This window comes from Pieris napi, chromosome 13, assembly GCF_905475465.1.
Source record: "Pieris napi chromosome 13, ilPieNapi1.2, whole genome shotgun sequence".
Classification (NCBI taxonomy): domain Eukaryota; kingdom Metazoa; phylum Arthropoda; class Insecta; order Lepidoptera; family Pieridae; genus Pieris; species Pieris napi.
The window spans coordinates 12,299,057-12,317,241 of NC_062246.1; the positions used below are offsets into that span (position 1 = coordinate 12,299,057).

Genomic DNA, 18,185 nt, shown 5'->3' on the forward strand with positions numbered 1-18,185 from the left:
GGCCTAAAAAAATCCCCTACGAGTCTGTTACTTTAGAAAAGTTATTAGGTTTTGGCCATTCTTTCGATTGGCATCATAAAAGTAGGGGTGTTTTTTTTTTTAATTTAAGCCGGTTCGATTTCCAGACGAGGCAAGTAGTTTTTAAAGAATCTTTGAATGCAGAATTACTAACTTTTAAAAATAACATAAAGTCTTCTTTTAGTAAAATACCCTATCTGCGATATTTAAGGTACTTTCCCTTCATGTCTCATAACTTTGGGACGCCCTGTATTATATTTTTATTTTTGTTAAAAATATTTTTCCTTTACCTCTCTCTGCTGGTACGATAAGGCTGTAAATATACTTTACAGCCTTATGGTAGTATACTCAGACATGTACAGTTATTAATGACCTTAAGGGACACCTCAAACGTCGTCGAAGTTTTTATCAGCTGTAAAGAATAATCTGGAGTAAAATGTACGGCATCTGGTTTTTTTTGTTTATTTATATTTTTTACATATAAAATAACAATAATCTTTGAAAATATTACTCCCCATATTACTCTAGGAGCATTTGAAAAGTCATCTAAATTTCGGAAATTTCATATATTTTTTATCATAATATTTTTATTTGTTACCATTTATAATGAACGGCTATAATGTACAACGGTAATATTTAGTAACATTATGTAAAAAAACAAGTTGCCGTACATTATGCTCTGATCTTACAGCAGTAAGAACTTGGTAAATCCTGAAATTTCGATAAATATTTAATTACACAAATATTAACTATAATATTTGGACGGCATAAATATAAAACATTATTGTCCGTGTTAAATAATATTTTGAACATGTTGCCGTACATTTTACAATGACCTTAGGGTATATGGGTGTAGGGGTAGGGTTCCGACCCTTGGCTTTCGACCGCTCCGCTGGAAATATGTACGGCGTTTACGGGTAAAGTATCTGTATATGTGTCCAAAAGGAATCACACAAATGCCGTACAGTAATAAATGACCTATATTGCTTCTGCAACTGTCGTCGAATTAAAAATTTGCACCGACTTCCGGCACCATCGCTTTTGTACGGCACTAGGTTTTTCGACATTTATTTTTAATCATCTATACACTTATAACAAAGCCGTACATTAATAATTAGTCGAAATTCCCCCATTGTACCTGAGAAAGTCCATTCACTCACGTACTCACATGTACCGCTCAGAAATGACGGCATATTGCTCAGAGCTATTTTCAGATAGAGTAACAGCCTTCTAAGCGTAATTCACGTTGGGTCATTTCACAGGTATTTTTTGTTCATGGGCTTGTGGTCTAATATATTCTCTTTTAGGTACAGCCAAATGCGAGTAGACATGCCGGATATAGAACCGGGTCTGATGACGACACAGCTCGTGTCATTAGGCCATGAAGTCACACCAGTGTATACCAACCTACAAGAGCCGAAGAAGAGGAAACTTTCGCAGGATGTTAAATGTGAACCAGGTGATCTTCATTTGTTTAAACGAATGTTTTATGTCAGGTTTTCTTCTCTTTCTGTTATTGTTTACGCTGTGTTGATGAAACGGATGAATACAATAATAATTTATTTTATTAATAAGGAAACAGTTTTATAATAGTTACTCACTGAGGACTTGTTTTATGCACTCGTTTAAACCTATAAGGAAAAAGGCATTTAAATGTTAGACCGCTAGATGTGCATAAGAAACGGATTAATGAAAAATCTTTAGGTATAGGGCGATCCATGAAAAATATTAAATTCAACAGTAAAAACGAAGTTCGTTTTGGCCTCCGCCAGTGGAGTCGAGTGACAGTCCTATTTAAGTTTTTTAACTAATTCTACTTACCCTAAGTAGAATTCTCTTCAAGAAAAGAGAAAAGAGCCCTCCGGAAAAGTGAGTGTCTATGGGTGAGCCTTCTGCGCGTTTGCCCCCTGTTATATTAAAAAAAAATCTTATCAGAAAGTTGATGTATGAATCTTGAATGCGTACTTAGTACTTACGTTATTAATACATGACATTTCCCAGTATATAGCAGAATCCATCCGTCAGTTTAATCGTGAATAATATTCCTTGCAGCGGCCCTGTCCCCGGAAAATATAGTCCGTCCCCCACCTTCAGTAGACGGTTCAGAGGCTGGTGATGACGTTCCACAGCAGAGTATACGCTTCAGCCACTTCCAACAGGCCTCGTGGCACGCTCTGTTTGATAGTAATTTGAAGCCAATGTAAGTATTGTCCACAAACTAGATATATGTGTATGTTCTTATTAAATTTTTTAAAAGAAAACCATGTTTTTTATTTAAAAATATGGTATATTGATCCCACAGCTTGCCCCCGTCCTACATAGTGGGTGCCGACAAAGGCTTTAACTATTCCCAAATAGACGAAGCCTTCGTCTGCCAGAAGAAGAACCACTTCCAGGTCACATGCCAGATGCAAGTGTCAGGCGACCCGCAGTATACGAAGACTGTGGACGGATATAAGAAGATTAACAGCTTTTGTTTGCATTTTTATGGAGTCAAGGTAATATATATATATGAAAAGCAGCAGAATTAGTTGTTTTAGTAAATAAATAGTTTGTTTTTCGTAATTAAATATAAATAGCTTTTGCTTTTCAAGAAAAGTTAAGTGACTATCTGATAGCTAATCCGTTGTCTGCTTATTGTTAACCAAAAAAAAACTAGGAAAATCTAAAATTGGAAATATAATATTAATTGTAACATTTGTAACATCATATTTGTCATGTATTTTAGAAAAGATAACTTGTAACATATACTGTAGATATAGCATTATATATGATGTGCTGAACTTTAATAAATAAATAAATGCTATAAAGTTTCTAAAAAGGTTTTGGTAAAATAAAATAATTTATCTTTTCCGTATGTCCTAAAGTCCTTTAATAACATACTTTTGCATTCCTAGGCTGAAGATCCAAGTCAAGAAGTGCGGATAGAACAGAGTCAATCCGATAGAACAAAGAAGCCATTTCATCCCGTCCCGTGAGTATTTTCACTAGCTTATTGTCTGGCCTGATGGCTTGATACTTGATACTGCATTTAGCTAGATAGATTTAGATTAGGTATCGATAAATGTAACTAGTGCGAAAATTACAAATGCATTATGATTAGTTCATGTACATAGTTTAAGCACATTTTTGCGTAATATTTTACTTAATTTTATAATGGTAGGGGAGCCCAAGAGGGGATTTCGGGATTTACTAAAGCACGGCAGATTAATATATAGGGGGATACCTTGTACCCGGTTAAGTACCTCCACAAAATATGAGGCCCATATATAAGGCCGCCCGTGAAGGAGACAGGATCAGATTAGTAAAAAAAAATTGACCATCAGAAATTCCCGAGCGTCAGATTAAGGTAGGGTGAGTTAATTACATCCTAAAAAGTGTATATTCCACTAATCTGACAATTTGAGAGTGACGGAAAAAAAGGGGAGGGCAACAAAGTTGTAAAAAAAAAACGTCTTCTCGACATTCTCGTGCGTAGCTAATTTTTTTTTATTTTGAAGGAAATAATTCAAGAAGAATGAAAAATATATAATCTAACGATTTCCGCAAGCCGAAATAATAAAAATTCGTCGATAAAGTTAAATGCGTGCAGCTGCGTGATGCCTACATTTCCTTAAACCGATCGGAATCTACTAAACGGCGCTCTAAATATTTCCCTCAAAATTACATTTCCTGTGAATTTGAACCGATTCGGACCGATAGATTTTGAAAAATTTTAAAAAAATAAGATTTTTTTTTTTTAAAGTGGTTTCTTTATCGATCAACTTCAAAAACTAATCCGCCTTTGAGCTTGAAAAACCACGTCGATCGCCACCAAGCTGGTCAAAAGCGGTTGATTAGTTCGAGAGATATCGTGAACAAAAGAAACTCGAAAAAGTGTTTTTTCGGGATTACTCCGAAATTTGTGGTTCGATCAATTAAAATTGCAAAATTACTTATGAGGATGATAAAACTGCGTCGAATGCCGCGAACCGCGAAAATTGCTTGATCCATTCAAAAGTTATTGCTGTTTGAAAATTCAAAAAATAGTGTTCTATGAAACTTCTATCAGACTTTCGAGCTGGGAGAGCTCAAATGCATAGAAATGTTATTTCTTTGAACAAAATTTTTTTTGTCAGATCATGCGAATCCCTCTAGATAATCGTCAGATTATGAGACAGTACGTTTAGAACATAAAGATGAACCACATATATCTTAATCTGACGCGCTTGAGTATTCCAAAATTGCGATTTTTTTTTTGCAAATTATGAAAATGGCCTTGGGTTTGCGTCCCATCGAAATCGTCAGATTAGTGAATGAGAGCTTTTTTTTGGTGCACTTAACACTCCCTTAGAAAATCTGACGCGCTCGATAAATTTTTTTTTTTCATTTTCAACCCTTAAATACAACCACCCGCATCATGCAAACGATCAGATTAACATACGTACATTATTAAAAATACGTAGGGCATTGATGCTATCAATATCTGACGCGCTCGAGGTTGTCCATGCAACAGTTTTTTTTTACATATTTAACAATCTATAGCCGCTTCCCCCACCGATGAAAATTTATATATCATATAACATTTTTTTCTTCTTATTATCTAAGCTTTGCATCCCAATAGGTCTCTACGACGCTCGAGTAAATCCCCATTTAGCATCGTGCTACCATAAGTCACCACCACTACTTTTAATAGTCCTTTCTTCTTATAGCCAGTAATACTAATTTATAAGCCTCAATTCCGCCGGCAATTCTTCTCTTCTTCGTAGTCTTCATTACTAAAGGTGGTGCCTGTCTTGGAAAGCCAATACGTCCAGTTGCTGCCTCCACACCACTCTATCCTCAGCTTGTCTTAGTGCTTTAGGGATGTTAAGACACATAATTGTCTCAAGGGACCCCTCCTCCCTTAGGACTTCTTCTTCCATCACTCCTCCCTACCATTAGCAGCTTGTCGAGACTATTCGGTTCTCTCCTGGAAATATGGCCGAAGTAGCTAAGCACCCTTTTATAAGAGAGAACCAAACCTTTTGAGTTAATAAACCTAGTGTAGTGAATGTAAGTGCAAGTGCGGTATCTCGGACACACGAACATAGTGTCAGAACTATAGAACACTAAGACTGTTAATGAACATTACTAAAAAAAGAAGAAAGCTATTCACTAGTATTGTCGAAAATAAAAAAGTCAACGTAATATTACTTATTAGCCATAATTACTGTATAGGCTAGATTGTTGTAATTCATGTAAAGTCGCACTCTTTTTTGTGAACTTTATTGAAAGATAAAAAAAGTTGGTTTAGAAAGAATAAAGTAAAAAATAAGTCCATTATTGGTTCTTTTTGCATTTTTCATGGTATTCGCAACTTTCTCCTCCAAAACCACATCTCGGATTCCATCTTTTTTCGGTTCGCTGCACGAATTGATCAGTTAGACAAATTGTAACATTTATTTCTAGTGTGGAACTCCGTCGTGAAGGCTCTAAAATAACTGTCGGTCGACTGCATTTTGCGGAAACGACGAACAACAATATGCGGAAGAAGGGTCGTCCCAACCCTGACCAGAGGCACTTCCAGCTGGTGGTAGCCCTCAAGGCTCACACGGCTACCAGTGAATATATTGTGGCTGCTCATGCGAGTGACAGGATTATTGTACGGGTGAGTTTATCCTTGTAAATCTTAGTTCAATGTGAGTCATGTATGTATGTAGGTATGGTGATATGCCAACCCTTTCAAACAAGTCAAATCCAGCAAAAATATAGCATGCAAAAGTTGCGAGAAAGTGGGTTACTAATTGAATATTTTAGCCAAAGGATTTGTATTAGAATTTATCAATTCATTTTTACACCATCTACAACTCGTTGGTCAAGCCACATCTACTTTATTTAATTGAAGTATGGGGCAGCGCCGCTAAAACTAAATTAATAAATATTCAAGTATTACAAAATAAAATTATAAAAATACTGTTCCAGTATAATTGTCTTGCACCTACCATAAATATATATCGAGACACAAACATAATGAATCTAAAACAACTTTATATTTATCACACATGTATTCTTGTAAAAAAATTTATAACAAGTTCTCTCCATACTAGTTTAGCTTTCTCTAAACCGCCACGTGTACGAAGTATGCGTCGAACGAGTTATCTTGCATTACCTAAAGTACGTACAAACTACGGCAAAAAAATGTTTACCTACGAAGGCGCACAGCTGTTTAATAAACTACCCACAAATATAAAAAATATTACTTCTATCAATTCATTCAAATCGAAGCTAAGTGAATATGTTAAACAAAATTACTTTTAAAATCAATTAAATAATAATTTTAATTTAAATAATTTATTTTTAAATTTATTGCATGTACGGCTATATTTTATTGTGATTATTTTAAGAACGACTACAATGTTATGTTATCTAGAGTATTATTCTCATGTAAGTGACATTTATTGTCTTTTTTGAGAAATAAAGTCTTTAAACCTAAACCTATTTTTAAAGTAAAATTATAATCCATACACTATTAATTCTTACATCTTTCATTCATTCTTCTTTAGTAATAGTCATGTTTTTGTATATTATCTGTCGGTATTGGAAGGTTGGTGACCTGTTACCACAGGACTTCTACAGTCCTATTAAAGGCACCAGCATGTAAACCCGTAAAATGCAATGTTGTAAAGAGGCAAATAAATTTTAATACTATTCTACTTTGTTGTATTCCGTGAATGGTACAAAGTAATTATAACCCAAATAGATTAGATGTTTGATCTCTCCTGTGTCGTTATGTATAAATAAACGAGCCAAACACTATTTGTATGAATAAGTCTTTATAATATGTCAGGTAAAATCAACATAATAATGTTTTTGTTTATGTGTTTATAAATATTTTGCACCATTGTTTTAATTGTTCTAGGCATCAAATCCCGGCCAATTCGAGTCTGACTGTTCAGAGAATTGGTGGCAGCGAGGAGTGTCGGAGAACAGCGTGCATTTCAACGGACGAGTTGGGATTAACACGGACAGACCGGATGAGAGCTGTGTTATTAATGGTAGATTATTTTAAACGCTAACTACCGCCCATAAATTTCTGCTATGCATCATCATAGCATCACTCATGCAAGCCTTCCAGTAAAAAGTCAAGCAAATTAATTTGTTCGTAAGATAAATGTGACTTATTGTTACTGGAACAAAGATGTCAGATAATGTTAATAATTATTTACCAGTTAATGTAGTAGAAGAATAAGGAGGGAAAGAGAATCAAATCTTGGGACAAAAGTAATGCATTTTAGATGCCAGTAGTATACGTCATTACCCAGACTGCTAACTTTTGCATTTTTTTTTTCTACTAAGTATTAGTATTATTACATTCCATACACACTTAAAACATACCTTGTTCTTTAAAAGAAAAACAATTGTTTTCTCTCGTTCTTTTTATTATTGTTATTTTGTGTGTTCTTTTAGTAGAAATGTTATGTCTAAAAGAGCCTTTCATTTTTTTACCTTTAACAAAACAGTAATGTTCTGCTCATCGAACTTCAAAAACGACAAAAATATAATAAATATAAATGAGTAGGTAATCCATCAATGTATATTTATAAATATAATCTTCAAAGTGTGTCTATAAGTAAGACGAGTATTATCGTTAATAGTAGTCATACTATGTCTTCAGGTAACCTGAAAGTGATGGGTCATATAGTGCATCCGTCAGACGCACGCGCAAAGCATGATATTGTGGAATTGGACACTGCGCAACAGTTGAAGAATGTTGCGAACATACGCGTTGTTAAGTAAGTGAAGTATCATTTATTCGATCTCTTGTGTTTGTTTAACGGAAAACCAAAAAACTGTGAATGATTGTGTATTTATTATTTATTATTATTAAATATAATCAGCTAAATTACAATTTACTGAGCAATTACTATTTTCGTCATAATCTATTCCTCGATATGTATATATTTTACGCATTTCTAGACATATAAAATAGGTATGCCAATTATTTACCTAAGTATTTGAAATCGGTGTAATTTTTTTGTTACTTTAATTAATTATAAATATAGTGCACATATAGATAGTCTTTATCTCAAAAATGTATAAATTATTTTAAGGGGGGGAACTTATTGGTCGGCAAAAACCATTTTTTTATTTCGATCTGTAGGTATGTAAAATATCTACATAGCTACATACATTTAAGTAAAATTTCAATTTATTATTATTATTTTTATTCTATTTCGCTATATACTTACATATATTTTCTTTTATAGATTCAACTACGACCCATCGTTCGCGGAACATTCGGGTCTTGTGGGCTGGGACCCACGGACCACTTCACGTGACACGGGTGTACTGGCACAGGAAGTTAGGAAAGTGTTACCCGACGCAGTAAAAGAGGCCGGCGATGTCACATTACCCAACGGAGATACGATTCCCAAGTTTTTGGTTGTTAACAAGGTGAGAAAAAGTTTTTTTAGAAATCAGAATATTTTAAGTAAATTTTTTTATCATGATCGCTTAGGATCACTTCATAGTTTATTATATAAACATATGATAGAGAGTCCGTGTATATAGTTATTAATGGACGTCAAATATGTATTTTTAAATGCATATTTGAACAGCCTTATACAATACAGTTCTTGTAGTAGTAGTTTATTTGTATTTTTTTTGCCCGAGTTTGCCCTTTTTTAGTAATTTCTTGCAAGTTTTTCTACAAATAATGATCTCTGTATTATATTTTTACTTAACCTATTTGCATGCGTAACATAGATACATAGACAAATTTTAGTATAGCAAATTACAAGTTAAATATAACAGAAAATACTTTAAATAAACAAATCCAACTAAGCTTATCGTGAAAATGGCGTTATTTTAAATCGTCCTAAACATTGTTCCAGGATCGTATCTTCATGGAGAACTTAGGTGCTGTCAAGGAGCTGTGCAAGGTGACGGGGCACCTGGAGTCACGGATAGATCAGCTCGAGAAGATGAATAGACGACTCTGCAAGATTGGACTGCAGCGGAGAGACAGTGCTAGGTCCAGTGCTAGTAACGGTTAGCCAATCTATCTATTTCGTTTTATCCATTGAAACATAATACAAATAACATAACAACTAAAAATTACTAATAAAATGAAAAAAGTTAAAGTTTTTGTTATGCAACGACTTTGGCCTGCTAATACTCTCTGCTGAGAACTGGTCTCAAATCAAGGGCGTAGAACGGAAGAGAAGAACTGGCAATAAACTCTCCGCCACTCTTTTTAATAGCCAAGTTTTTTGTTTTACACAACGTTTGTAAGGAGCTGCAACCATTACACCATCTTCCACATGACATCTTAAGTAATTAATAATCATAAAATAAATCAAAAACAAAGATTTGTCCTCTATCAGGAAATGGTGAAATAAGAGCACGCATTTACATTCTCGTGGGAACAACACGCGAATATTACTCGAAGCGACCCTTTTTGCTTTTTTATATTTCTTAGTCTGTTATTTTGTTAATTAGGGCATTATCAGTCTTCCGAACTAAAATAACGATCATCTCAGTTCGATTATGTAATGCCTAGTATGTAAACAAAGTATTTCTTTTATTTCTAGACTCCCGTTTCTCAGGACTCTCGGCATCCTCGAAATCATTCTACAGCGATGGCAACATTTCCATAGACCAAATACGAGATATCGCGCGTTCTATCCGCCGACACGAGGGTTGCCATAAACTCAGTCACAACTCCCCGAAATACACCCGAAAACAGTGCAAAAATTGTCAAGTTTACTCGAAATATGGAAAATATTATAACTATAATAAAACATGTGTTAGATATCATTCGAAATCGGAGAAATCTGAAAATTTGGACAGCAATTATCCTACGTATGTGAGTACGTTGGAAACTCCACAAAAGATGCCAGACGAAATAAGTACGAGGAAGGAGTCGTGTCTATGGATGAGAGATGTTGCTTATGGCAACATGTGTTGCGGAAAAAAGTATGGATATGATGGCAATGAACTGATTTCGAATAAACTGTTACAAATTGTAATAACTATATTGGTGTTTATTATGGCTGTGTGGTACGTACTCGTCAACTAACGTTTTTATACTTTAATCTTGTATTATGTTTAGGTAACCAAATATTAAAGAATTCTTTCAATTAAATAAAGTTTTCAGTTACATTTTATTGCTTTTTGTCACTAGTTCGATGTTTTTTTTATTACATATAATATTATAATCTAAATCATGATATGTTACATTTGAAAACTGCTGTGGTTTGGATGTATAAATGTTATAATAGCAGTCTTGTCAGGAGGCCGACAAATGCATATAAAATAGTTTTTTAACTTACTTTGTATGTTGATTAACGTTAGGCTATCCAATAACTAGGAATTTTCTACTTTTACGCTTGTTATTAATACTTTGAATTTATTTTATCCTATTAAATTTAAAATATTCTAATATGTAAAATTTTGCAGTCTCGTCGTAATGTCAGCTCTATACTTCCGAGAGCACCAAGAACTATTGTCTATGAAAGAGATACGGATGCACGAGAAATTTTCAAACTACCCACATTATGGAAAGTTTAATTTAAACAATGCGCCCGTACATAGAGCAACGCCGCCTGATCAAAACCAAATACAGGTATATAAACAATGTCTACTTATATAATATTCCAGCTTTGTTCAGGCCTAAATGGTAATAACAGTTTTACAGTTGCCAATTGTTTGGCCAAAGTAGAAATGAGAAAAACTATACTAACAATTAATAAATTTTCAGAATTCAAAACCTCAACATGCAGCTACGAAGAAAACAGCGAAAGGTGATTATTTTATCGATATATACGCATGTTTATTGACCATTGAGTTTAATAAAATAAATAAATCAGTGGCACCTACGTTTTTAGGTCTGGATTTCTGTATCTGTTTTATGATCATTTGTCAATCTAATAGGCAAGTAAGTGATCAGTCTCCTGTGCCTGACACACGTCGACTTTTTGAGTCTAAAGACGGCCACTGACGATACGTCCATTTAGTAGACTTCCTTTTGGATGCACTCCAAATGGAAATTTATCGAGATACGGTACCATTCACAAAACTTCCATTTGGACGCATGGCGTCACTTCAAACTTTGCAATCGTACGGAACGGAAATAAATAATACTATGGATAACAATATTTTACTGGTGGCAGCAGTTGTGTGTATTTTATTAAAAAGACAAAAAAAAACCTAAGAGAAGGTTGATGAAGGATTGGTTGAAACAAAGAAATACTTTTATTTATTTAATAATATAAATATATTTATTTAAAAATATAAATACTTTTATATTTTTCTATTACTTCCAACACAAAGTCACGCGCGGACAAAGACATAATAAAAATTATAACGATTGACAAATACACAGCACATGCACCACCATCGACATCAAAACATAAACTGAAACAAAAACCTCAAAAAAATGGACGCCGTTTCGCCCATTCACGGACAATTCGGACTGCTTCCATATGGCGTGGCGCACGTTTCTGCCATTGACGGACGGCCACGGATGACGTCCATTTGGCCTGGACGCATGGATTTCAATCCTTTTGGAAATCCAGAGCTGGCTGACGTCCATCCAAATGGAATACTTTTTTACCATTCATGAGACGATTTTGGACGACGACTACTCCATTCGGATTAATGGACGTATCGTCAGTGGCCGCTTTAAGGCAATTTAAGTCTAGCCAGGTTTTTTTAATCTGTTGATACTGTATTTGTTATAGAAAAGTTTTATTTTAGAGAAAGGCCCTCACAAGAATCCGGAGTTTACATCAATAGATCCGCCACTCCCGACTTTGACCACTCTACATGCATCTAGGAACTACGTCAAAAATGTCTTACGTAAGTATTTTCAAATTCCATAGTAAAAGATCCTCTGTAATTATAACGTGTTTCCGGTGTCTCTAGTAATCTTACAAGTTTAATATATATAACATAAAAATAGTGTCGAAATAACTACACGAATTAATCACTGACTTTTAGTTAGTTTATAAATTTACCACGAGACGTCGCGGTCGCAAGCGCAACAAATATCTTTTAAAATCGAGATAATGATCTTCTGATACGATGTATTGCAGTACTATAAATATAATTGTTATCATGTTGTTTGAAGATACGGGACTTGTCTTATTATAAAGACACAAAACATATTATAAATTACTGATTTATTACCAGACATGGAACAAACTTCGACGACCCCTCGTTGGGAGGGACCCATTTCCATCAGTCGCATCGCAGACGTCATTGGAGGAGGATGTGCCTTCACTATCAACACGGACAATGAGTTGGATGCGGAGTGCCAGGTAATTAATTGTCCTGTTTTAAATCAATTTTCGCCAATGTAATATTAGACTAAATTACTTTATTTACAGTATTTACAATTTTCTTAACCTTAATAGTAATAATAAAAATAATTTAAAATTTAAAAAAGTTTGGTCCCTGTGGCAGTGTACCTTTAACGCTGGCAGCATTTCCTCGCTGTATTGCGATACTTATTTGTTGAGGAAAGCACCAGCTCTGAGGTCACCGGTTCTATCAGGCACCAACTTAAATCTTTAATTAGCTCCTGTGCACTTGAACCCATGGTCTAAGAGTCTCTACTCCAAAGGGAACAAGAGCTAATAATTTAGCCTAAATTACTTTCAAAATATTTCTTATTATCTTTGTTATTTACAACAAGAGTAAAGAACGAAACTATTTTTTAAAAATTGTGGGTATTTGAAGCAAAAGTTACAAATGAAGTTCTTTCTAGTTTTAATATAAAGGCTTAGTTGAGAAATTGTCGTAACATTTTATATATAAATATCGCAATCTTACCAGTATCTTTTGTTTATTGCTGCCTTCAGGATATTGGAAAATTTTCTCATTGGTTGATGAATGTATTGGTAAGAATAGAAATAGTAGAGCTTGATTATAGTACCATAAACAGAGGTACAATTTAACGCTTGTTAAACATTTCCATTCTATTTTGTTCTTTTTTTCTTCACCAGGGTTCACTTAAAGAATTCATTTGTTTTGATAAGGCCGTCCGTTGCCCTCCTTATAATTTAATTTTCTTGTAGTCTTAGAGCCACGAAGTGTTTAATAGAAAAGCTAAGGGGCCAGAACCTTGCTCGTACAAATTAATAGATTTCTGATTAATCTTATAATTGCAGTCGTCGTGCCTAGACGCCCCACAGACCTATGAAAGCCAGGAACCTTTGGAGCGCGGAAAACCCGACAAAGTCCTCAATGAAACCTACTCTAGACCACTAGAGCCTATTATCAAAGAGAAAATTATTACACCAGTCATTGGTATGTATTATAAATTGACACATAAAAGTAAACAACACATACACATAACATTTTTACATTACTATTTGATGTCAAATATAAGAATTATTACAGAAATGCTAAAAACTTTATAACAATCTTTCGAACTTTTTAGCTGATAAAAACACATCGGAAATAAAAGAGGAGATGAAGAAACATTTAAAAGAAGAAATTATAGCGGAGTCGAACTTCCTAGACGCCAAGAATATTAGTGAGGGGAGAATGAAGAGGGAAGTCGAAGTGGGGGAGGAGGGAGAAGGGATTTTGAAGAGCAGTTCGGAGGAGATGATATTAAGTCAATCGGACGAGATTGGACGAGGTTTGTGTTTCTACTGATACATGTAGTGCATATAAAATGGAAGAAGAGAAATACCTATCTCATTTGTTTATCAGTTGATCTAGATTCTAGATAAAAAATAAATACTAACAACTATGCTTTTTTGAGACTTTAATGAATAAACATGGCATAATACTCTATATGAGAATTTAAAGAACGTGGGTCCTTTTCATATAACAAAGAATAAAAAGGTCTATGTGATATATTTGTGTAGTCAATTATGTCATTTATATGTGATATATTTTCTTACCTTTAAACAAATATTTATTATGCAATTTATCCACAGAATGCGACACGATTTCGGTGGGAATAAGCAGTAAATCGATTTCAAATATAACCGTATTCACTGAGTCAGTGTGCGCTCGCGCCCCACACAACTATACATACTCTATCCCGCTCTCTCATTGTTTGCACCATAAGCACGTGGATATATTATTCAGGTAAGATAAGTTTTACGTTTGTAATTAATAAGATTTGTTTCGTTAGGTATGACTATTCAAAAATTCTAATTAAATTTAAAACATAAATATTATACTATATCCACAATACACCGATATAATATCTATAGATAAAAGAATTGCTATTCGCTTGTCTCACTCAAACTCGAGAATGGCTGGTCCGATTTTGCTAATTATAATCTTGAAATATTTGTGGTGGTTCAGGGAAGGTTTATTAAGTTAGCTTTACTAATATTATCACTAAACTAAATTTAAAAAACAATATTATAATAAAATAAATTGTAGATCGTCAAAACTCCGCGATCTCCGTCTATGCGATCTCCAATGCAAATACGACACGAACAAGAACTGTCAACTTAACAAAGACATAGCGAAGCCTCTTCCGAGCATGGATGTGTGGTCTTCGAAGCTCACACTCGAGTGTAACATGGACCGGACGTTGAAGCTACGAGGCAGTTTCGTCCCTATCAAGGTTGGTTCTGATCTATTTCCAAATGTTTGTTGTTTTAGAATTTAGGGTATGGTTTAGTAGATTGTTATTTTGAAAGATCCCTGTAGTGCCTGACACCGAACCCAATAATTAATCCACAATCTCAGATTGATAATAATCTGAGATCAGACCGTGACACCGATCGATCTCCTATCTGCATCCCAATAACCAAACCTTACGAAGAAAATCCATTTTTGACGACGGATAAAAAAGATCTTTGATGTTCCATTTTACCGAGTTTTCACTCATATTTGATAATCAATGTAAACCAAATAAGTAAAGTATGTAAATAAATCCGTACAAATAACATTAAAATATACATGTGTATGTTTAAAACATAACAAACACTTTTTTAATTATTTAAAAAACTGGTGTACGTTAAAATCTGTTAAAATAATTAACTGTTGAAATCGAGCTTTCGTCAACTGTCATTTTCATACAAAGGTCTATCCACAGACACCGATCCGACCTCCCATGGATAGCTTGTATCGACAGATGGCTATTACAATCATACAGTCGATTGGTTATTGGCACACTTGTTACAATATTTAATTATTATTTAAGGATTAAGATTACTATCTCATATGGTGGATTATGGATTGAGATAGGTTACTTGGTTCGGGCGTGAAGAAACACAAAAGGGACTCTATTCAAGCGAGGTTTACAGTTCGACACGATTTTTATTATTACACTTATTCAAGTCCCACAAGTCGAAAACGTATTTTTATTATATTAAAACAGTGGTCCTACAACCTTTTAGGTTTTGGCCTCAGATGTGCCGTGTTACAGTATGGAACCATTTTAATTGATTGTCTTTGTTTTTCTAATATGATTGGATTGGATTTTATTACAATATTGTTAAAGGACTAGTTTTAAATGCAATGGCTAAGCGCCTTGTTGCTTTTCTCAAACGGAAAACATATTGTGTGCTAAGCAATTTAGAACTAGAATTAAGTAATTCCTTAATTACTATATCTTATTTATTTGTTGACAATTCTCTTCACACAAGAACGTAATAATGAATCTAAGCGCTGAGTGTAAAATCTTCACGATTTTTAAACTAAATTTCTCTTGCATTTAAGAAATTAGTTTCTTTTGTATCAAATGGAGGACGTATTTATAATATAAGTATTCTGTAATCTAATAATCATTTCTTTCCAGGAATTATGCTACTTGAATTCAGAGAGCAAAATACAGTTCGTCGAATTCAACATACACATCTACAGAGATTGCCATAATTAAAAATAAATGGTAGAAATAGTGAAATACATTCCCAAAAGTGCAATTATATTATTGTCCGTCCTAGACATTATTTTATATATAATGGGAAATAGATTTATATATAGGATAAGAAAATACTCCCAGTTATCAGTATCAATACATTATATTTATTGTATGATTTTTTTTAACTGATTACGTTTCTCAGTTTTTAGATATTAGATAAGCTCATGTTGTTTTGGGTGCCTTTGAACCCAGATTTTTATCACGAAACTTAATTTTTTATTCGTTTCTTCTTGTCAACCATCTATTGCTCAGTTGCAAATGAATTAGTTAACTTAAAAAATACACGATTATTACCTTAGTAAACAAGAAGCAATTAATTCCTTTAAAATAAACGCTTATCTGATTTTCACAAGAATTGTGAGTCAACTATTACTACCCAGTTACAAAAAAAAAGATCAGAGCTGTTTGTGTCTGCCCCATTTGCCTTTAACAAGACATCACTTATTAAATTAAGGTTAGATAAAAGTAAATCATTATTTTTTGTACCTGTTTTTTAATTTTAGTCTTTAATTTATATTTTTAGATTTTATTTTTACAAATATTTTATCAATTATCATTTGATTTTCCGACAAATATAGCCAATTGAAATCCATGAGAGCAAATATATATTATGATCTTGAAAATAATTAACGTGACAGATCAATTTAAAAAGCAATTTGAGGTCCATTGATCGTTAAATTCTAATATATCATTTATATTTCACAGAATTATTTATCTGCAGCACAAAATAGGTGCTATTTTATTGAGACTTCGTTTAATTTACTATGTGTTAAAAATAAAGTCGCCATAAGAGTTTGCTTTAATGGTAATATGTAGGTAAGTGTATAGTACCTTTGACAATCAAATTAAGTTAGGTTTAATTGGTAGACATCTTTGAAAGTTCCTTTGATTACTTTTCCACGTAATGAATTATTAGAACGCGCAACCCCGTTTAGAACAAGACGTAAAGTTTATAGATTATATAGATTTTACTTTATTTATAAGATATCTGAAAAGTAGTCCTATTTTATTTTCACACATTCCTAAAGTACTTAATTAGTGTAAGTTGAGAGTATTTAGTAGTTTTTAAGAAGTACTTTAATTGCATGGTAGCTTTATGTGGCAACATTGAATTTTGATTATGCTCATTTAGGTTAGGTTTAACGTTAATTTAATTCTTCGGTTCTTCATTTACATTTTTCATAAGCTTTTGTATGCTCTTGACATTTATAAAGAGGAGATGAAAGTCAAAAAATCTAATATACGTTCGTATGAAATTGTTAGGAATTTTCAAAAGTTGTTAAACTTTAAAACTTAAGAAACAAAAATAAAAAGCTTATTTTTACCCGATTAAAAACAATCGAACCCATACATTATCTCGTATAAGTAATAATTTATGGGTACGAGCAGATTTGGATTTCTTATGAAATCGAAAAAGATTTCAGTTAAAATATAAATAAAATTGTAAATGATTTCAATGGAATTTTTTAATGGAATTATTGGAATACATTTCGACCTTTGATACGTGAATTAAATCACTCATTATTCGTACCACATTAATAACAAGGTTATTAAAATACCGGTTTTGAATCGTTTGTAGTATTGTAAAAAGTATTTTTTTCTATTTAAGAATCTCATATTGATTATTATAGAGTAATTCGATAGATGTTCATTTTATGTATGAAAAAACAATAGTGGAAAATTCATAGAAGTAAATTAATTAATTATTTATTATGTAAGAATAAATCACAACGAAAATAATATTTTTATCACATTTTACTTAAAAATTAGAAATATTTAATTCAATTTTGAATCAATGAATATAATATAATTGACATTTCACGTTTCATTCTAGTGAGAATGTTAATTGTCAACTATTCATCTGCACCGTTTTGCATAGTTTGTAATGAACTAGATTAAGCTTTACAGTCTTGCCATAAAAGATGGCAGTTTAGATTTTTTTTTTCGATATTTAATTTTTTTTGCATTATATTATTTTTTAAATGTAAAATGTTTTTTTGCCATTGTTTTTCGGTGCTTTGTATGACGTTTAATTTTTTAAGGCACGTTAATATATTGTAATGTAGATAATACATTTTTTATGTGATGGATTTTTCGATTATTGTGTATCGTAAATTTTTAATTATTGATATGTAATAATTGAATAGTCTTTAAATGTAGTATTATGTAGAGAAATCTTGCAATAAAAATATGTATTAAAATGACATTTTGTGTTTAATTTTCCACTCTTTAATCCGTTCAGTAAAGAAATTTTTATCAAATGACCTACTTAACAAACAAACAATATCAATTAAGTAAAGGTGAT

The 18,185-nt window shown here is 32.9% G+C and overlaps 1 protein-coding gene across 2 annotated transcripts in view; it reads left to right on the forward strand.

Annotated features, from left to right (window-relative positions):
* LOC125055110 overlaps positions 1-18,084 on the forward strand; it is a 49,351-nt gene extending 31,267 nt beyond the window's left edge. Inside the window, exons 5-23 of one of the 2 annotated variants that reach the window (XM_047657357.1) lie at positions 1,326-1,477; positions 2,071-2,218; positions 2,312-2,516; positions 2,916-2,992; positions 5,449-5,647; positions 6,899-7,034; positions 7,655-7,772; positions 8,247-8,433; positions 8,874-9,030; positions 9,573-10,041; positions 10,441-10,606; positions 10,742-10,784; positions 11,740-11,841; positions 12,175-12,302; positions 13,155-13,293; positions 13,427-13,630; positions 13,935-14,088; positions 14,392-14,578; positions 15,758-18,084. In XM_047657357.1, the coding sequence (XP_047513313.1) occupies positions 1,326-1,477; positions 2,071-2,218; positions 2,312-2,516; positions 2,916-2,992; positions 5,449-5,647; positions 6,899-7,034; positions 7,655-7,772; positions 8,247-8,433; positions 8,874-9,030; positions 9,573-10,041; positions 10,441-10,606; positions 10,742-10,784; positions 11,740-11,841; positions 12,175-12,302; positions 13,155-13,293; positions 13,427-13,630; positions 13,935-14,088; positions 14,392-14,578; positions 15,758-15,838 (3,052 nt within the window). In that variant the 3' untranslated portion in view covers positions 15,839-18,084. The remainder of the gene's footprint in view (positions 1-1,325; positions 1,478-2,070; positions 2,219-2,311; positions 2,517-2,915; positions 2,993-5,448; positions 5,648-6,898; positions 7,035-7,654; positions 7,773-8,246; positions 8,434-8,873; positions 9,031-9,572; positions 10,042-10,440; positions 10,607-10,741; positions 10,785-11,739; positions 11,842-12,174; positions 12,303-13,154; positions 13,294-13,426; positions 13,631-13,934; positions 14,089-14,391; positions 14,579-15,757) is intronic. The other variant, XM_047657358.1, reaches the window with a different exon arrangement.
* The last annotated feature ends 101 nt before the right edge of the window (positions 18,085-18,185 follow it).